The sequence below is a fragment of the Paramisgurnus dabryanus genome, chromosome 19 (genome assembly GCF_030506205.2).
Source record: "Paramisgurnus dabryanus chromosome 19, PD_genome_1.1, whole genome shotgun sequence".
Lineage (NCBI taxonomy): Eukaryota > Metazoa > Chordata > Actinopteri > Cypriniformes > Cobitidae > Paramisgurnus > Paramisgurnus dabryanus.
In genome coordinates this window covers 4,067,573-4,089,478 of record NC_133355.1, presented here as the reverse complement: position 1 = coordinate 4,089,478, position 21,906 = coordinate 4,067,573, and the positions used below count along the sequence as shown (strand labels likewise).

The window sequence follows — 21,906 nt, the reverse complement described above, 5'->3', positions numbered from 1 at the left end:
CAGCCTTTCTCGTGCTATAGCCGATATGCCGATGGTTTCAAATTCATCAAAAATCGGCCGATAAATATCGGCGGCCGATACATCGGTGCATCACTAATATAAACAACTTCTGACTGGATTTTGCTGGAGCCGTCTTAAACATGATGTCCTCTGTGGAAGTCCATAAAGTGCTATTTTGCCCTTGCATCTAAAGAGACAGCGTCTACTCGACATATCTAATTGCTTAAATGATTAAACAAGAGTTTACAAGCACACTCAATCAGGAACTCCCAACCTCCGCCATTTTCCTTCTCTTCCGTGCTCTCCACCCCCGTCTTTGAGGGCGTACCCAAGCAAAGCAGAGAGGGCTGAACGATCATAATGTCGGTCTTCTCTACGTCACTAATCCCAGGAAGTAAACTGTTGCTTACAATCCGAGTGTTTTTTGTAGTCCTAGAACGTTAGAGACGATAACTCGCGTCATCGTTTTCTTTGAGGTATGTACTTTTTGAATATCGTTAGCATGTACTAATACACACATACACACAAAAGGATGTTTTAAAACGTTGATCTCATAATAGGTGCTCTTTAATATTTTTTTTTTTTTTGCAGTTTAAACTGCACGGAAACAACAGCGCCTTCTAGGGTCAAAGAATATGATGGTCACAGTTTTTGGTGTAACACCAAATTCATTCATTGAGAAAACGTGCATTTGCACAATTAATCATAACAGCCCTACTTATCAGTATTAAAGGTGCTCTCCGTAAGTTGAGAAATTTCTAACCGTTACTGACACCAGTGGCCGTTATAGAAACTGCAGCCAGTCTCATGCTCGTTCTCGGTGGGCACACTCGTACGAGCACGACCACAACAACCAGAGTTGCCATAGCAACCACAGACAGCTCATTGAGATTCACCAGCATGTTTACAAATGTAAGAAAAGTTACAGTACTGTAAGGTTATTGTTTGACAGACCATATTTTAGCAAAATGTTGCAGTGCTACTTTATATTTTCAACAGAAGTCTACTTCTAAAAGTTTTGTAACACGACACTATAAAACACACTCCCGACACTCACAATCTTAATGCACTCGTGCTCTGAATAAAGATAATTCATATAAGAAAGTAACTTTTGAAAAGGTCCTGTGCTACATGCTATCGACAGCATACCACAAAATAAATGCTGTCGTTAGCATTACACCACAAAAACAATAACATAATATATTACAGATGTCCTGTAACTATGCCTTACCTTTGCAGTAAAAAGGAAACCTGCTCAAGCCTTTTCATACCCAGCGCTGACCGGAGCTCCCTCCAAGAATAAAATGCCAATCCGATGTTTACTCTTGTCTTTTCCCCGACGCCGGTCACGCACTATTTTGGCCGCACTAGATAAGGATTTTTTTTAACTTACGAGGAGTTTCCGTGAGTGTCTGGATGCTGGAAGTTGGTAGCTTCTTTCCGTCTACAGAGTCCATTTGAAACATGCTAGCGATTGCCGCTGTTTACTAATGACGGCCGTACCCGTCTATATGGAACGCCCAGGTAGACGAACACGCGCATGACGTCACATTTTGAATTTCGCGCCAATTCGGACCCGACTTCTCCACACAGAAAAGAGCCTACAGGCTGATAGAGACAACCGTGGAGGACACTCAAGGTGTCATTCTTTCTATTACATTATGGTTGCCTCATAAATATACAAATGAAAACTCTATCTTAAAGATTTTTTAAAGTAATAACTTACATTCAGCCCCTTTAAATAGTTTCTTTAAGAATTCAAGACGTTCCCTTTAAGCGTTGCCAGGGCGACAGCGTGTTGTCTTCCGCCTGTGTTCAGAGCGCATGCGCACAGAAGAGCAGAGCTGTTGTGACTCAAACATTTTGACACTTTCGTTCGTGATGGCGCATTACAGAGTAAGCAAAAGAAACAAATGACGTTAATATGTGTAACCTAAGACATTTGTGTGATAACGGGTTTTGTTTGAAGTGTTCGCTGTTTTTACATACATTAGTAACACCGCAGCAACGCATTTTAACTTACTTCAACCAAACTCTGTCTGAAGTTAATGCGACGAACAATACACGATATCAGACAAATAAGTTAATGCTTGTTTCGTTTTGAAGACTTTTAATGATTTGGTAAAAGTTTTTTCGGGATGTATTTACTCGGTTCACACACACAGGTGTCTTTCATCAATTCACGTCCTTAAACTGAGTGCAAACTTTGAGGAACATTATGAATGTAATTGTTAATGAAGTATTTCTCTCTTATCCTGATTGGATAAAGGGATAACATTTGATATAAAAAATCCAGCTGTTTACCTTTGTAGCTCAGATAACACTTTTGCTTTTTATTCTCTGACTCTGTACACGTAGGCATCCGAGTCGAAGCGAGAGCAGTTTAGGAGATATCTGGAGAAGGCCGGAGTCCTGGATAGCCTCACCAATGGTAAAACCTACAAGACATGTATCCAATGTGTTTGTTTATTTATCATCAGTATTTTCCTGTATTAAGCTGATTTAATGTTTCACATTTCAGTCTTGGTGGCTTTATACGAGGAAACAGAGAAACCCAACAATGCCCTGGAGTATCCTTTTCTGCCTTTTGATGTTGACACATTTATTCTCATCCTGACACAGCAGCAGTACACCGAGACCTTTTCATGTGATTTCACTGAAGCAAATGTGATCATTTCTAAGCCACAAAAACGTACTGCACACCAGCACTTGCTGGTCCTTACTGAAACAATTCACCTTAAGAAATCTCAACAAAGCACAGGGAATAGATTACTTCTCGATCGTTTGTGGGTAGATTGGGTAGTAAAAGTGGATCCACAGGTCGCTTCTGAAGCGGGTCTGCAAAGTCCCGGCTGAGCTGAAGCATCGTATTTTTTTGTACTTTGGAAGGTGAGGCCTTAACTGTGAACCCTTTAGTTTTATAAAGCATCACTTGGGTGTTGCTGGTCCTGAGTCAGACGATGCCGAAAGCTTGCGTCTGGAGCTAAATGATTTGCAGCAGAAATGTCAACAGCTCGTGGAGGAGAACAAAGAGCTGAAAACAAGGGTGAGATTTTTACCATAAAAACCATTCAGAGCCTTTACCACTAAACAAGAATCCAATTGGTGGAGCCGTAGCTTATTTTTATAATAACCAGATTTCCTTGAGTATTTACAAGAAATATCTAGATGAAGTTCGCCAACTGCTTTGTAGAGGCAGCCTTGTTACAGCAGATAAATCTGTGGCAGGGATCTCTAATGCTGGATACACACCAAAAGATTTTTTACATCTTATAAGATTTTCAAAATGTGATAGACCACAAACATGAGGATAAAAAATTCTAGATTTAATCATTTTGGAAGACAGCACACCACACACAAACAGATTTTCAACGAGACTCTCAACTGTGAACACAGAAAATCATGCGAGATTTCAGAATAAGCATGGTTGATAGACAACTTCACTTTGTGCTGCACCATGACTGCTTCCGTCCTCCATCATCTCACTTTCTGATTGGATATTATTTGGTTTCACGTTATAATCTCGAGCGTGCACGTGTTTGTCCTTAGGGTTCCCCCACACATTAGGATTTCAGAACATGTTTAATATTTACAATTCGCAATTGGGGCGTCTCTGACGTTCTTCTGATCAGGTTGGGACACTCTTAACACACTTCACACCAAGGGAAAATCTGATAAGATAATCTGTAAAACCATCAAGACAATCGGGACAAAGCTAGGACTGTCGGAAGCCGGATTATCTTTTGGTGTGTACCCAGCATAACCCTGCTCCTGGAGATCTACTGTCCTGAAGAGGATTGCTCCAATCTAGGGCTGCACGATTTGGGTAATTTTTCCCATTGCGGTTATTCATGCTAATATTGCGATGTGCGATTGCGATTATAATAAATGGTATCATGAGTCAACTTGATGGGTTTTAAGGAAAATCCACACACAGTTTAGTGATAATGCTAAAATGTGTATTTGTAAAACTAGAAATGCTTTCGTATTGCCACGTGATGTAGCAACTGCTCAGTGTCAGTAATCCTAAATCCAAAATACTGTCATACAACAGACGTAGAGTTTTTTTTTTAGCTACCAGATCACTGTCAACCTCCTCTGCATCCATCTTCGCTCTGGTATTTCCGCGCTGCGCACACACAAGTGACGACGCACACCACACAGGTGCATGTCACACATGCACTACCTTTTTTGTTCGTTTTTCTTTCTTTTTTTTAAACAGCAAGGAAAATCATCAAACTGTTATCAGAAAGTTGGTGTTAACAAGTCCACAGATGGATTTATTTAATATAATTGCAACATTTTGCTGTCATATAATTGCACAGGCTGACATTGCGATTGCGATGCGATTAATTGTGCAGCACTACTCCAATCCCAATCAAGCACAGCTTGTAGTTCTCCAGGAACAGGATTAGAGATGGTAATACACAAGTGTGCCATTAGTTACCTTAACAGTAGCACTTTGATGAGATTTGTTTTGGTGGGTAAATTTCTCAGATTGACTCGTGACTTTAATTTTCAGCTTATGCAGTATGAGCCTGCGCAAGAAGATGGGACAGAATAAACATCTTGAGTTTTGACATTTAACTGATATTTGATCACATTAGTTAAAATCTTTTGTTTGTTACCTTATGTTTTGTAATAACACATCTAAAAAGCAAAGATTTAAGTTTATATGTGCCTGATATTTAATAAAAAAAAATGTGATTTCCTGTTCATTGCATTTATTTTGTGAATGTTTTAAGAAATGTGTATCAATGAAGACCAAGAGTTTAATTTTCATTTAGTGCTTTAACAAACTACTATATAGTTTATATCTACAGTGTTGTATGAACACTGGAGTGTTTTAAGGCTTCTAATTGTTTTAAAACAATAATGACAAGACATAATAGCAAAGCTGCAAATGCAAATCTCTTTCACATTGCCTGTATAGATTGTACCTGCTATTTTAAATTTATTTGGGTTTGATGATACGGATCTTAAACAAATTTGCAGGTTAGTACAGTACTGTAATGCTGGTCTTTGCTCGCTGTTTGATGTTGAGCACACAAAAATTCTTTTAAAGAACAGGGCCTGTATTCATATTTAATGCAAAAAGTAGCTCCTAGTGACACAATTCTAAGAAAATTCTTACAAATGTGGGCGTTTACTCTAGAAAAAGAAACAATCCTAGTAAAAAAAAGTAATTCAGAAAGCACCCTTAAAAGAGGTCTTAAGGCCAAAATTGTTAGGAGCACGGACGAGGACTTTTAAGAGGCTTAAGAGTTTTTTTAGCAACCGGGAATGTGGACAAATAATGTTGCACACAATGCATGACAGTAAGTTAATAACATGCAACACATTAGATTGTGCAGGAATCATGTTTGTGACCGATCTTATTAAGAGAAATAATAATATAATGTAACGCCAGAAATAAAAGTAATCACTATATTAACTACAGTAACAGATTTGGTAACTAGAAAAACTGCAACTATGCAGCAGAGATGATTTAGGTCTGTTAAAGATGTCTATAAGCAAAGTAATCACACAAACTTACAGAACCTTGTGTCGCTGTTTATTTCATTTCAAATAAGTATGACATTAACAGCATGCTACATAAAAAAAAAGATATAATTAATTATATAATAGGTAAAATTATAACTGTAAGTTCAAATTGATGGCTAATAATAGATCCTGTACTTAAAAGCACTCTTTTTCTTCCTTCTTGGACAACCTACCAATCACAGTCTTCAAAAGATTGTGTCACACGTAGCAACAGGGTCAACCCCACCTCCTCAGTAAGATAAAAGTTTTTGTCTTTTCCTTACTCAGAGTTGCTCTCAGATCAGTCCCGAATCGCTCTCAAGCTAAGACTCCTACGCTAAATTAGGAGTTTTTTGAGAGGATTCTTAGAATCTTTAGGAATACGGAAAAAGAAAACCAAGTTCAGTAAATTTATATTTTTAAAATCTTGTTTGTCGAATGCCTGATACACCTCCACATGTCCAGCACAAGTAAGTTAAGTATGAGAGTGGGACAGCAGTGGGCATTCCAGGTCCTAAACAAAGAGCAACAAGTGTACTAGAAAGTATAAAATCATACAGTTCAGCAGAGATCAATAGACACATCACCGTATGGTATACTGAGATATGTCTGTTAGTAATGTCAGCCGTCATTCCTCATTCTAAAATGGCTGCAAAGACCTAGACTGCAAAGATGGAAGCCTAGTATTAAAAACCCAGTTACACAAACTGTAGACATTTGGATGTCTTGGAATTCCTTAAAAAGACTAAGCAGAATGCTCTTAAATGACTCTGATTGGACACAGAAACTGAAGGTCATATCTGCAGGTCATTCGCAGCTCGTCTGCTGCCGCTGCTGGTGCTTGCTAATGATGTTCGTCGGTTGGGTGAAAACGTGGGACTTTCTACAGAACTGTGGTGCGGTGAGCCGAGTTGCGCCACAGAGTCTGGCGTTTGTGTTCTGCTGGGTCTCCTCGGGTCAGTTTTGCCACAGCGAGGTCTCGTCACCTGGTTTGTTATCTCGCTGTTGGAGTCTCCGGTGTCTGAACCGTTGCCCTCCATAACTGTGCTGCAGTTCCAGGGTGGGCTTAATCTCCGGGTCTTGCGCACCACCACCGGGCAGGTAATCGTATCCGTTATGGAGAGGGTGGAGAAATCTGAGCTTCTGGATCCCAGGTGCTGCGAGACAGGTGTGGACCGCTCTGGGTGAGCGGGTTTTTGCACAGGCGTAGAGCGAGTTTCACTGCTAGTGTCGTTGCAATTGCTGTTACTTTCCATAGGACTCGGCACAATCTTCCTATTATCCCGCTGAATATTTACTTCCGATGGTCCAGAGTGACTCTGTATTGGAAGGAAAGCAGATAATGGGCTTATGAGGGGGGGATACGTGGGTCCGTTGCCCTGTTTCTCCAGGAGTGTTAATCCACTGGGAACTGTTGGTATAGTGGCTTTGCGTCCATGGCTCGGTTGTACCACCGAGTTCCTCTTGGACTTGTTACTGTAATAGTCAGCCAGGTCATCTGTCAGGTGGGAATAATAATCCAGAATTCCCTTTTTCAGTTTTTTGTACCCTAGATGGAGGATCTCCAGCAGGCTGAGGAACAAGGACACGGCAGCGATACCCTGCATGAACACCATAAACACGCTCTTCTCTGTGGGTCGAGAGACGAAACAGTCCACCACGTTGGGGCACGGTTCTCTGTTGCACTTGTATAATGGCTCTAGGTGGTGACCGTAAAGCAGGTACTGGCCCATCATAAAGCAAACCTCTACCAGCGAACGAGTCACGATGTGCGCCACGTATGTCTGCAGCAGTGAGCCCCTGAGAGGGGCTTTGTTGAGCTTCCCCTGCTCCAGCTGTCGCAGTTCTCTCTCAATGCGCCTGCGAGGTTCAACATGCTCTGCATCCACTGTCTCCAGCTCTCTCCTGAGAGCCACTCTCTTGCAGTGACGCTCCTTTTCCAGGGCACGCAGCTGGTAAATGGCATGGCCCATGTAAACCAGCGAGGGCGAGGAGACAAAAATGACCTGCAGAACCCAGAAGCGGATCAGCGAGATGGGGAAGGCACGGTCGTAGCAGACGTTGTGGCAGCCGGGCTGCTCTGTGTTACAGATGAAGTCCGACTGTTCGTCGTTCCAGACGTCCTCGGCCGCGACGCCCAGCACCAGCATGCGGAAGATGAAGAGGATGGTGAGCCAAATCTTTCCCACCATTGTGGAGTGGATGTGCACCTCTTCTAGAATTCCGCCCAGGAAGTTCCAGTCTCCCATCTTTACACGAGCATCACAACTGGGGAAGAGAGAGAAAGGTTAGCTTGATGTTCAAAACAGATGGACCACAAAAAATCAATACATGATGTAAACTGTGCCGGCACGTTACAGCCGGGGAAAATACAGTGCCAGCACGTGTCGGCACTTTCACTCACTGCGTGTGCCACAACTTCAGTGACAACTACACTATATAAAAGACTTCCTATCAAGATCTAAAGTTTTAAAGAATCAATTACCATTGCAATAGTCACTATTGTTCAAAGAGATGATGCACAAATAAGAGAAATTGACTACAAATAATAGCGGTTTGTCATTAAATCAGACACCGTCTGTTTGGAACATGTAGATATGCTGCTGAAAGGAATCGCCACTTATATTTCAAAACTCTCAGGATTAGCTTTAGTGTGATGGGCTGTAGACGATACAAGTGCTGCTAAAAACATTCATTATCATTTAGAGCTGCTTCAGTCATACTCACCCTCGTCACTCCAAATAACTTTCTTAGGAGATTAGGTAGTAAATATCCGGTTGGGTTGCTTCAGTACCAATTCTTCACCCTGTCATGCTTATAAACTGAAATAATAAAAAAACACTAAAGAGTGATGGTTAAAATAAACGTGCGGCTTCCCAGACCACATAATAAAATGTCATAACGTTCCCAGCAGCCACCATAATGCCTCACTGATCCATCAATACTTATTATCCTGATTAACGATCAGTCACTCACTTCAGATTTCATACATGAGCAGCTCTCTTCCCATTCAGTCCCCCAGCATGTTTTTCAAATCCATTTTAAGAAATTGATGGCCAGACAGAGCCGTGACATTTCTATGACTGCTGCTTATACGGCTCAAGACCGATTAGATTCTTGTGAGGCGGTGGATTATGGGATATCTGAAAATATGATAGGTTTGCAACATCTAAAACAGTGTTTTCAGTTTCTTCCAAACATTAAGTGCGTGAGATGTTATGTTCTTAGCTTGATCAAATGAGCATTACTGACCACACATTTACATTTGAATTCAACTCACCTGAATGTAATTCTTTGTGTAATATTTGATTTGGAAACAAAGGTGACTGATTGAAGAGACCAGGTTTAAGAGATATTACCCACAAAATAATAATTGTTAATTCATCAAGAAACTTTGAGCATTACATAACATGGTCCACTTGATAAAATTAAGATACAAAGCATGAGAAATGTATTTTATTTTAAGGTCACATGTAAAAAGCCTGCAGATCTCACAATAAAAACACATTCAGGACACTCATGGAAGACATCATTACTGGTTAACCAAAAGAAAAATCCATACAAAAATATTTTAAGCAGTTTAGACATCTTATTGTTCAATGCCTCATGAATGCTGCTGTGTCTGTAAACTAAATCCCACGAACATCTTTACACCTAAAGACTTTATTTTAGCATGAACATTCCTGACTTAACATGCTCCGCAGCTCAAAGACTTTTTACTGTGTTTACTAAAACAGGCATCAGGATGAATCTCTCTTAATACTAAAATTTCAAAAAAGAAAAATGAAAACTTGCAGTCATGTCTGCATACAGGCATACAACACCATTTAAACTGAACTCGAATAAAACAAAATAAAGAAAAAAAAATCAACACAGATCTATGATGACATCATAAGCCTTTGCCAGGACTTGCGGTTCGCCGGAGATCACGAGCGAGACCTGGATCGCGAGCCTGAATGAGAATGGGAGCGTGATGGGGAACCTTCGTGCGTTTTGCCTGGGCCGTCCTGCCCCTCTTTGTGGAATTCTGTCTGTTCCCGTGGACTGAGGGATTTGGACCTGGAGCGCCTCCCTCTGCTTTTAGAATGGGAGCGGCTCCTGCTGCGCGAGTGGCCACGAGAGCGGTGCTGGTCACGGGCAGCTGGTCTGCGCCTGCAGAAATTACACGACCATTAATAGAGAGAGATACACAAAAATACTTCACTTATACAGCAGTTACATCAAACGTATGGTCATTTTAAAGGGTATGACTGGGATGGGCACTTGTTAACTGATCAGGGGTCTCATTTATAAAACCTATAAATCCCAGTTGTGCATCGTCCTTCCCCAAACAACCAAATATGGAGCGTACAATTACTAGTTTTACTATGCATAATGTCATCTGCATATCATTCCAAAATGCATTTTCCATCAATCGCTGTCCAATCCAAAAACTCTTTCCTGAAGTTATGATATTATTAACATTTTTACCAACATCGAGCTCAGGGGACAATGAACTGTTTTTGACCAGCAGATGATGGAGATGTGTGTTATGTCTTTCATTAGATCGAGTGCATGTGATGCGGTAAGTTCATGGAAACATTATTGAACACTAAACGTTGCTTAGTGCAGAGGTTTTTAAACTGAGGTCCGGTGACCCCCAGGGCAAGCAGATGAAAACAGAATATAAACACAAGACGTTTCCCACAAGTCTTTTCCCATAATAAAAAAATCATACTGTATTACGTTGTGTAGGCATAATGCATTTAGACAGTTATATTAAAATACAAAATTTTGTACACACCTTAAAAATAAAGCATACTACACTACACGTTAAGGTAAGCAGATACAGAATATATGAAAGCAGCGTGCCTAAATACATGAAGTGTTTTCCTAATAGAAATCTAATTATAAGAAAACACATTTCAATAGTACATTATAAAATACTAATGTCCCTATTTTCCTTTTCATGATTTAACATTTCTTTTGGTCTGTGTTGCAATTCCCAAAGTAAACGATGATGCGAGTTATCGTCTCTGACTTTAATCTCTTTCCTTAAACTACAACAAACACATGGATTGTAGGCAACAGTTTACTTCTTTGGCCTGTTGATGTGGACACGACGCTCATTATCATAACTCATGACTCTCAGCCTGTAAGTAGTCAATATTTTCATAAATACACGAGTTTACTACTGACTAACCCATGATTCAAACACAAGTTTTATGAAGTGCAGAGTAGCGCTTGTTACTTCTTGTTTCTACCATCACAAATGCAGACATGGTTTTAATGTTTTAGTATCCTAACCTTAACAATCTGTTACACGCTAGTAAAGTTGATAGATCAGCATTTTCTGAATCAGATTTGTGCTCGTATTGATAAGGTACTAAAGACTGTTAGGAGCTGATCTTCCAAATATGGTAAGGAACGCCACATTTCCGGAATACACTTGAGGTATTCGGCCAATTACAACGCACTGGATAGCTGGCCAATCGGAGCACAGCACGCTTTTTAGAGCTTTGTACAAATCAACATGTTTCAGAAAGGCAGGGCATGGAGGAGCAACAATAATGTACAATATGTGGAAAATAGGGTGTTTATAAACTATGCAAACACGTTGTATTACAGCAAATACACAAAATAATGATATAATAATAATAATAGTATAATGTTATAGATGCTCTTGAAACTAAATGCGTGTATATAAAAACAAATAAATAATATATTTAACCTTATGCAGAGTTCAGACTGCATGATTTTCAAAGTAGTCAGATCACAGATCATTTCATACTGTGTGATTATCTGGGGTAGTCGCTGCTGTTTCAGACTGCATGATGGATTGGCGAGAGGGGTTTTCACACTGCATGACTTTACCATAAGAAGAATCACCGACAACATTTTCCCGGTCCATAAACCACGTCTCACAACCAAACGCACGCGATAAGTTACGCCAAGAAAACAACGCATGCAAGACTGGAGTTCTCACGTGAGACTGGGATTATTATTAAAAATGGTAGCCCCAAGAAGCTTACCATACAAATTGCATGTGTGCTCATTTGCAGCAGAAAGAAGAAGAAATAAAAATTATAAGAGAGGAAATGTTTTGAGAGACTCCTCCCCAAACCTCCAGCTGTCCTGTATGTTGCTCTCTCATTGGCTGTAGGTCATCGCCAATGTTATTTTCAGTCAGAACAAATTTCACAGCATGATTTTGAATCTGCGACAGGTTCAAATAACTAGTGATTGGCACGAGCACCGATTTGTCTGCAATTTCTCAAAACCTGACGGCGAGTCAAAATCTGGGCTAAAATCGTGCAGTCTAAACTCGGCATTAGGGGGCGTGGATTAGACTAGTCCTAGACTAAAATAAATAGTAAGAGCTGTCCAAATTGAAAACAACTTAAAATACATCAGTGCCCTTTGTTTTGCCTCAAAAAGTAACGTTTTTAGTAAGGCATGTTTGTTATATTTATATATTATATGTTATATATTAACTAGTTATATTTCCCTAAACTAAGGGCTAGTCCTGGCTTAAGCTAATCCATGTCCAGGAAACTACCTGTGTGTTCCTTATAACTCCATTCAAAATCCAGTAAAAGGATGTGTACGCATGGCTTAACTCGAGATAACTCGTCAATTAAGAGAAAACACTTCCCTGCCAATGACGAGAACTTCCGGCTTTCCGCAATACCGCTATTATCCTCCGCAATTTATACAACCCGGAAGTAGCGCCTCACATGAAAGAGAAAGAACTCTCTGTATGCTTAAAAGATCGCTCTGCATCTGATCTCTATCAAAAGTCCTTCACAAAAATTTAATTATCTCAGCTTTTTGCTGAAAATTGGGTGCTTTTGAAAAAACCTACCCATAATTGAGATTGGTGATAAAAAGAGAACTAATGAAACACTTTTTTTTGTTTGAAAGCAGAGGGTCTGTTCTTTCATTTGAGGTATTGTTTGTTTATATATTTTAAGAAGAACATTTTCTGTAAGGCATTACACTTTTGTGAAAATCATGAAAAATGTTGGCGGTGGCTGGCAACTTTTTTTTTTAACGCTGGCGGGGAAAGAGTTAATAGGTTGCCTATTAAACATCAACTAATTTCTTTAAAATCTTGCTAATGAGGACCCTGAAGGGTTTAGCTCCACAGTAGCCGAGTGAGCTTATATTACATTATAGTTCTTCACGTTTACTACGGTCTCAAAACTCTGGCCCGCTGGTAATAACTATTATTTTCAAGCTGGGGACATTGAAACAGATGTAGTTGTAACATTGCTGTGTTGACTGTTAACCTACAGTAGGTCTGTAAGTCTCTGAGGTCTGTTGTCCCAGCTCCAGTCAGATGTTTATCCTCGTGTCATCTTATGACGACTGCAGCTTTCACTTATTTTTTTCTTACCAAAACGAATTCTGCCTACTTCTCTAGCCAGCCGTTTACTTTCCGTCTAACTTTTGTTTAAAGCAGTATTTATTTATTTATTCTCTGCAACAGCTGCTTAATGTTATAGCTGAAATCAGTAACTTAACCAATTCATAATCAGACCTGACAGCTCTTAAAACCAATAAAAAAAAATCATAAGCCTTTACTATTAGCTTGCCTTTGCATTTAAACAAACGCCTTATTGCCATCTCTGTTTAGAATATACCGTAATCACTGAAGTTAGTTTATCATTTCATATTTCATTCATTATTTTTCACAGTTCTGCTATCTCTATTTTCATGTAAAGCTGCTTTGGAACAATGCAACAAGTGCAATCCACCTTATTTTCGAACACGGAAGTGATGTGACGTATTTCCCTTCTTTGTGCGAGACGTCCATTTCAATAGCCAGCCGGTAGTGTTGTGGGAGCTCGCAGAAAACATGATTTAAAACAGTTTTGGTAAATATTTATTACACCTATTTATGAACGCGTGTGAGGATGAAATGAGAAGTGGCCTGATATATTATATGAAGATATATTCAATTATTTCATGTTATTGCTTGGGGAAGACGGGTCTTCAATGCCCAAGCCCAACTATTAAAGCAAAGAGACATAGCAGTATCTTTACAATGGGAAAGTCAGTCGAGTGTTTCTACATGGAATACACAAAGATGTGTTTTTAACCTTTTCAGGCGATGGATTTAAATGTCACAACTGTCCCTCTGGTGTGAGGTTTTTTTAAACTGCAATTTTTAATCGAGTTTTTATGGCAACACCTCAAGCTTCACGCGGTCCGACAATCAGCATCCTTCTCATTCAACACCTTGTAAGTTATTTGAACAAACCAAAATAAACATATTAAAGGTGCAATTTGTAAGATATTTGCAGTAAAATGTCCAAAAACCACTAGGCCAGTGTTATATATTTTGTCCAGCTGATTACTATCAATATCTGTAATGTTTTCAACTACTTGTAAATCGTGAGAAAATTTCCATTCAAAACATTGACACGGGGCAGTGCAGTCTCCTGTCAATGACGTTAATATCCATGTGACCCTTTGTCACCGCCTTTACTGACGTAAACGTCATGACAACAGTGGTCGAGCTCGAAAAAATAAAATGGCGGCCAAGGAAGCGACTGGAGCACAAATTTAGTGTAAATAAACGTATATTTTCACTTTTTAAGCATTTTAATTGCATTTCTAGCGAGAAATTAGTATTGTAGTTTTCAAATATGTGATTAGTTATCACAAAGGCACTCTCCGTTTATATTTCAAACACGCTGCCTTTGAAGTGCGTCGGAAAGCCTTTCTCTGAGCGGCCTTCAGGCCTCTGAAGTCATGGCCTCATGAGGCAGCGAGGCAACAAGTCCTCACTGCCTTGAGTTTTCGGACGCAGCGAGCCAGTGTCCTGGACAAATGCGGAACTATGCGATAGCGCCTGTCGGGCTACGCGCTTGCTTATGAACTTATGGATAACTCTTTACCGTCTGCCGCTTGTTATGTCAGCTCCTGTAAGCGTACGGGCCAACCAAACGACCCAAGAAGAGTTTGGAACAAAACGAGAGAGGATCAATTTGTTGTTGCATTATCTGGATGGAGAGAGCTTCACGACAACATTTAACTAGACCGATATTCTGATCCTGCTTGTGTTTTACGCGATGGGTGAGTTGTTTTGATTCGTAACCCTTCAAAAGACGTATGCTATTATATTGATCACAACATTAGTGTGTAGATTGTAATCAGCGCGTCTTCCCGCGGACGATATGCACATCAAAGGTATTGTACAGCAATATAAATGGTCATTTTAAGACACTTCACAATAAGATTTGTACTGTCAATACATTATGTGAAAAATCATTGTAGATTGTAAATTGAAAACTTAATTCTGTGCTGTGTTAACCATCAAATTTGGACTAATACTGTAATATCAATATGACTAACAATTTCGTTTTGAACATCACATATAAACTTACATAATGAAATAAACGATGTCATCAAACGAAACATTTATAAGACTTCATTACCTTATCCATCAACCTGATTTCTTGTTCTCGTCTGATTGATGGCCATCAGCGGTTGAGTTAAAGACTACAAATCCCATAATTCCACACTGCTTCAGAGCGTCAGTAAACAACATCATTGTTTTTGTTTGATCTGGTGCCATCGTGCGGCGCATAAATACAAATTGTATCTTTAAACTACTATTTCATGTATTCAGTATTGTTTTCGTCTTATGAAATATTATTACATCGCTTCTTACGCACTAGATGAAGAAATGAGCTTATGAAATGATTAGCTTATTTTAAAATAATTTGCATTTTCATTTAAAACATAACAAAAGTTTGCGCAAACACATTAAGAAATATTATAAACATTAACTAAGCAGATTATGTCATATATATTCTGTACTGTAATCACATGTTTTTAAATAATATATATTAGCAGAATAAATAAACCAGCATATATTATCAGCATAATATTAGTTGTTTTTAAAAAATTAATTGATTTATTGTTCACTGGCAGTTTTGTTTTATTCAAATTCGTTTGTTTTTTGTGTCATGAATTTTCTTTTGGGGCCGGACCACTGCTGTAATCTATCCAAACTAAACAATTTAGCCCAAACAACAGAAACAGATTGATAAAAATCCAAAAAATCTGGATTGGTAATAATATTTCTCAAAATGAATGTCTACACATTTCTGTTATAGTACATGACAAAAAAAGAAGAGTTTAAAATCATCTTTGACTAATTGTGCAGTAGGAGTCGACAAATCAATTTTAGGTTTTGTTAATATGGCAGACTAAAAACATGTCCGACATCTATTTATAATCACCCAATATTAAGACTCCACACATTCAGCGAAATCATTATGAACTTAAAGACAGTCGCTTAGTTTCATCTCATTCACCTGTCATACTCTCGACTACGACTGCGTCTGCTGCGTGGTCTTCCTCTGGACCTGATGGGATAAAATACAAGTCAGTCTCCTCCAGATATTACTGATATCTGATATTATTATTTAAGATCGTTTTCATCTGTACTCATGCTGGCAACCGAATGGACGATACACCAGCCGAGCTAAAGGTATCAATCATAATCCAAACGCAATATAATGGACATAGAGCAAAGAGACTCACTCTCGGGGACTCTCAGATCTACGGTGGCGCCTCTCGTAGGACGGGCTGCGTGATCTGCGTCTATCGTAGCTGCGGCTGCGCGAGCGTCTGCGTCGACCACCTCGATCGCCGTCGTCGTACCGGGAGGAACTGCGTGGGGAGTCTCGCTCTTTGGACTTCATCTGACCAGGGGCTGAGAAACGAATACACTTTTACCTTCACTCTTTATTTCAGCCGTTAATTTGACCGATGACATTTGCAAACTCACTCTTTCGATCTCCCTGTGCAAACTGGATCTCGATCTGTCGTCCACAAACCCACTTTCTGTCCAGATTGTGCAGCGCATCTTCGGCGTCACGGACATCTTCAAACATGCTGCGCTGTTAAGGGTTCTTGTCAACACAACGTGAAACTACAGGGAGCTCATTCACAAATCAAACAAGACTGCAATCCTTCAAAGATTCCTCACAACATCAGACGGCTAAATTAAAGATTAACAGTTACAGCTTCAGATTTCAGTAAACAATGAACTTGTTTCGTGTTTAACAAGATCCTGCATGTTGTAGGATACAAGATGTTACCTTGACCTTTATGATCTTTAAAATGCCCCCAAGACGACCTGGAACTGCTCGGTACTTTTATCTCTGACAGACAAATCCAAGTACTTGCAGCCCACTGGATCGCCACTTTTCCTCTTTGTCTCTTCAAGCGTTAATTTGCTTTTCACACTTTTGCCTTTCTGTAAGTAGCAATCTTTCTTTAATTCTTTCGTTCTTGGGCGCTGATGGCGGCTTGGCTTTAGTCCTACTCTACACCGGACTCTTAACTCTGTCTTTGTGCTGGGCTCCCCGACTGGACGCCTTTACACAGTCTGAGGCAACAACAGAGAAATAAGGGTTAGAAATAAGTGTAGTATAGTGCGCTTCACCCACAGACCACACGGGAGACGACTGCGGCTGCAGCTTAAATGAAAAGGATATTGAATGTACGCGAATCCTCTCGGCCGTCTTGAATAGAAGTCTAGAGGAATGTAGACATCAGCAATGGGGCCGTATCGGCCGAACTCTCGCCGCAGGTCCTCTGGTCTGGAAACCACACATGTGCATTTTTGTTTATGATTAGATTAATACATACTAGCGCATGACGTGTTGGATGGCCATCTTATTTTCAGTGTGGATATAAATTAAATGATTTTCAACTCAGCATTAGGTCAAAAAGGGATGAGCTCAACCGTTGGGTTAAATAAAACCAGAAAATGTTTAGATTTGACATAACAATTAAACGACGAATTGAAAAACCCAGCAAAGGTTCAATTACAACCCAATGGGCTGGGTTCATCACGTTTTGATCCAACGCTGGCCTGAAAATAACCCAGGATTTTTGTATAGACCATTTCAAAAGATGTAAACAACACTGGTCCAGAAACACTTCCTGTTACAGTTTGTGACCGTTTTTTTATTTATTTCACATATATCATTATCTTTAAGATGTTTGTTTAACTTCAGTTAATTCAGGTTTATATGTTCTGTTGGTATATTTTATCCCAACGTTTATCTAGTGTTAAAAATCTGAAACAGGAAGTGCTTCTGGACCAGTGTTGTTTACATCTTTTGAAATGGTCTATTGAGGAGCTCCCTGATCTCTGCTTTAGTTCAGTGTGAATGTTGATCTGTATTTAAAACCCCAGTGTCAAAGAGATAAACCACTATAACTTTTTGTTGCAACAACAAACACGTCCTCACTATGAAACACACACACACACGAGATGTGCATTTATGTCATTTTTTCATTTCAATTAATCCATAGGTCTGAAGAACGAGTACTCGATTAACTGGGGCGTGGCTATCAAAGGTGCAGGGCGTACACGTCATGATGAAAATTATAATACTTTTATTTAAAAAACACTAAAATAAAACTTCATTTGGAAGAAACTATGACAGAACAATGAACACATACTAAATTATTAATGAATTTAATGTTTTAAACAGAAACCTCTTACAGGAAAAGCTGCGTGATGAAGTGAAACCAAAGGGTTAATAAACACAAACTGAGGCGCTTTCTATATGACACAATCTACATAATATTAAGCCTTTATACAACATAAATGTATCATACAACGTGCATCTATCTGCATGAAATGCAAGACTTCAACTAAGTTATGTACAGAAAGTTTAACTCCCGTTGTGGATGTGCATCATAAACAGTGCGTTTATAATCACATCAAGTCAAAGCACAAGCTTCATAACATTAAGCAGCTTTAAGTCTTTTGCTATCATTTTAACGATTAGCTGTGTCGTGTCGTCCCCTTACCTGTTCTCAGTCAAGATGTAATGTTAATGCTCGTATGGCTCTCTGGTATATCTCTTGACATTTGATGTTTAAATATGAGATGATAACCCATTGAACGTGTGACGGCGCTGTACATTTTGCACCTGACTGACTATATTTCCGAAAATCACGGCATCCTTTTAAACCATAGTGCCTCAGTGATCTGTTTTGTTTTTGAATCACGCATGGTAACGTTACTGATGTCATACGCCAGTCTGCATAGCTCAACACGGCGTCAAACAAGCATCTCCAGGCCCAGTCTATACCACAACAGGCGCTTGTAACGCTAACCAGACATCCAAATGCCGCCATAACCATAATAAATAAATAAATAAACAAACCCACATGATCATCCTTTTCGTGATCGATCATCGATGCCACGTTCTAGTACTCGAACAATCGAGTACTCGTGCCCCTTCCACACACACACACACACCCTATAGCATTGTTTCTGCATTTTGTTCACACAGGACGCAAATCTAAATGTTACAAATCCCAAAATCAAAGACAGGTTGTGTTTGCGTTCACACAGAAGGCACGCTGGCAATTTTATGAGAATTTTTTGGGATACACATGGATTTATCTGAATATCTGAGGCAAAATGTTTGTGACAGAGTGTAATGGAGTTTCAAATGTGTTACTTAATTTATGTGTTCCTGTACTTTTAGGCTATAGATGAAATCCATTTAATTTGGTATTGTCACATCTGGCCACTTAAAATAACAACACTAAAATAAGGCTGTTGTTGTTGTTTATTATAACACTATGCATACTCTCCTCTAGACCCAAAGAAGAGCTCTAGGTGTTTACTGTAAGATGTGCATCTGATAAAGTTTGTACGAAACATTACCGTCACTACCGAAATAGGGATGGGACGATTACCAGTTTCAGGATTAACCATGATAAAATGTCCTGACGGTTAGTATTATCGTTTAAAATTTAATTATCATTACAACCGTGTTTGATTACCGTGATTTTGAAAACTCGCGGTAAATCCCGTTCAGCCAGAATCAGCTTGACGCAGGCACGCGCTTGCAACATTGGTTTTTACACGAGAAGGCGTGGCGGAAGGCAGTAACAGGTGCACTGTGTTTTAATGCGTTGCTTATGTGTGCATTTGATGTTCTTATTTAAGGTACTGTTTATTAAAACAGGTTCATACATCTCAAGGCTCCATGTTAATGTTAATTTAATGCAGTGGTGTCCAATACGACGAGTCGATCGCAAATGCAATGCCGGTAGATCGCACATAAGTTAATAAGTGTGTATGCTGCTCCACGAGCTTCGGAAAACAAAGAGCCAAATTGGCATTATGGTCTAAGAAACAAGTCTTTTTGAGTTGCTGCGCATTTCTTCTCAAGTGTGTTTTTATCAATCTTATGCCTGCCCGCTGCAGCGGAGTTGTCTAACTTCCGAAATTTGGATGCACATTCTTGCCTTCATGCAGGAGTTGAGCCACATGCACGGTGTATGTGCGCACGATCGATCAACCAACCGACCGAACGAACGAGAGAGAGAGATGCTTCTGATAATGTTGTCATTTTCTAGTTTATTTCAACAAAACCGCATCTCCGCTATAAGGAGTACTCGGCATGTACTCAAGGATTTTTTTTTAACTCCTCAAAAAGAATGGAGTAATGGTGACGGCCCTGAATTCAACGTAGAGATAGTCCTCCTAACACACATTTAAAGTGTTATTAAAAAAAATGTAACAGTGTTTTGTTAAAAAATGTTTTTTAGCAGGTAGGTCTTGTCAACTTTATCATTTTAAAAGTAGATTGCCACACAAAATAGGCTGGACACCCCTGATTTAATGTTTGTTTAAAAAAGTGCATATAGCTGCTAATTGTATTTGTTGTTTGCTGATTTTCAAAAATAAAACTTTTTAAAATGTTTTCAGTGTGTGTATCAGTTCTTTTTGAACATTTCCATCTCAATTTAAGAAAACCATGATAATTTTGATAACCGTGATAACTTTGGTCACTATAATCATGATATGAACCGTCCCATCCCAATACCGAAAATGTACAGTCAAGAGGATGTTAACTACTGAAAATGTGAAAACTCTTAAAGCGGTTGTGTTAAAAAGACATTTTGGGGTGGTTTCCCAGACAGGGATTAGCTTAGGCTAGGACTAGACCTTAGTTTAATCAGGAAATATAACTAGTTTTAACAAACATGCCTTACTAAAAACATTACCTGTGTGCATTTTAAGTTAAAATAAACGGCACTGATGTATTTAAAGATATTAAGTGCAAGTTGTTTTCCTTTTGGACAGATCTTACATTTATTTTAGTCAGGACTAGTCTAATCCCTGTCTGGGAAACCACCTCTTTGTGTCTAGTTAAGGTTTTGTGTTGTCCCTTTTATTATTTGAACACAAAAATTACACATAGTTTGTAAAGTAGTAGCATAACACAAAACAATGTATAAAAAATGAACACATCCTTAGAGTGTACCTTAGATATTATTACATATATACCTGCTAAATTTGTGGGAAAACTTTATCATGAAAAGAGGTTTTCAAAGAGAATTTGATTTTGGACAAATTCTGTGGAATGGCGCCCACACACACACACACACACACACACACACACACACACACACACACACACACACACATATATAGTATATAGGCTATATGGTGTGTGTGCTGGACTAGGTAAACAGTACATTAGGCTATTTTAAACCCTTAAGCTATCATTATACCGATATAAACACGTGTAACGTTGTCTTAAAACTATGAAACATTGCGAGGGCTCTAATCAGTCATTCAGCATTATCCTAATCTGGTTTCATTCCCGGTACAAACACAAATATGGATTAATAAGAGATATTATGCTATAAATTACATGAAAATATAATATTTATATAATCTTTTCAAACTGAAACTATCGAGTGTTGAGTTGCTCTTACCGGGATTCGTCGGAAATATTTCGGACGAACAGTGAGCTGTTCGGCGGTCTCATGTATCGAGACATGATGAATAAAGTTAAAAATTAAAATCTTCTGAGATAATAAACGACAACCTGAGCGAAACTTTGTGGTCTAAGTCCTTAAAGTCTCACAAGCTACACGCGCTACTCAGAAGCTTCTTCTTCCTCTTCTTCTTCTTCTTCTGCAGCAACGAGACCTGAAACACGAAAATCCGACAGCGCCCCTAGTGACAGACCCAGTCTGTCTGAGACCGTTTTTATTTCATTATTTGATCTGAATCCATGCTTATTAAAACAATAATATAAAATATTATAAAATAAAAAAACACAACTTCATATATATTTTCCAGTGAGACCGAGCTCGTCCAAGCTCATGGCCTGCCAAAGTGGCAAAAAACCTCATAGCTTTCCAACATTGTTTTATCATGACCTTTGACCAACACTTACAGCTTCTTCTGATAGAGTCTGTTTATCCTGTCTGTTATAGTTACAGCAGGAGAATGAGACAGGACCTGTGTAAATCAATGAAAGACACACTTTTGTAGCATCCGAAGGTCGCGTTTGTAGGCTGCATACATCATCAAGTTTTATTTCAGAATAT

The 21,906-nt window shown here is 39.2% G+C and overlaps 3 protein-coding genes across 3 annotated transcripts; 1 reads left to right on the top strand and 2 right to left on the bottom strand.

The window, feature by feature from the left end:
* Positions 1 to 1,803: 1,803 nt before the first annotated feature.
* On the top strand, positions 1,804 to 4,709 carry mycbp (MYC binding protein). The gene is made up of 5 exons (XM_065271988.2): positions 1,804 to 1,896; positions 2,359 to 2,431; positions 2,522 to 2,570; positions 2,917 to 3,046; positions 4,523 to 4,709. The coding sequence occupies exons 1-5, from the start codon at positions 1,825 to 1,827 to the stop codon at positions 4,562 to 4,564; spliced, it is 366 nt and encodes a 121-aa protein (XP_065128060.1). The 5' UTR covers positions 1,804 to 1,824; the 3' UTR covers positions 4,565 to 4,709.
* An 883-nt stretch (positions 4,710 to 5,592) lies between these two features.
* gja9b (gap junction protein alpha 9b) lies at positions 5,593 to 8,822 on the bottom strand. The gene is made up of 3 exons (XM_065271989.2): positions 8,500 to 8,822; positions 8,251 to 8,345; positions 5,593 to 7,791 (listed from the first exon to the last, which is right to left on the bottom strand). The coding sequence occupies exon 3, from the start codon at positions 7,770 to 7,772 to the stop codon at positions 6,318 to 6,320; it is 1,455 nt and encodes a 484-aa protein (XP_065128061.1). The 5' UTR covers positions 7,773 to 7,791; positions 8,251 to 8,345; positions 8,500 to 8,822; the 3' UTR covers positions 5,593 to 6,317.
* A 142-nt stretch (positions 8,823 to 8,964) lies between these two features.
* Positions 8,965 to 21,482, bottom strand: srsf10b (serine and arginine rich splicing factor 10b). Its single transcript, XM_065271990.1, has 6 exons — positions 21,286 to 21,482; positions 17,022 to 17,126; positions 16,310 to 16,413; positions 16,063 to 16,234; positions 15,834 to 15,884; positions 8,965 to 9,675 (listed from the first exon to the last, which is right to left on the bottom strand). Exons 1-6 carry the CDS (start codon positions 21,348 to 21,350, stop codon positions 9,450 to 9,452), a joined length of 723 nt encoding a protein of 240 aa, XP_065128062.1. The 5' UTR covers positions 21,351 to 21,482; the 3' UTR covers positions 8,965 to 9,449.
* Positions 21,483 to 21,906: the final 424 nt, after the last annotated feature.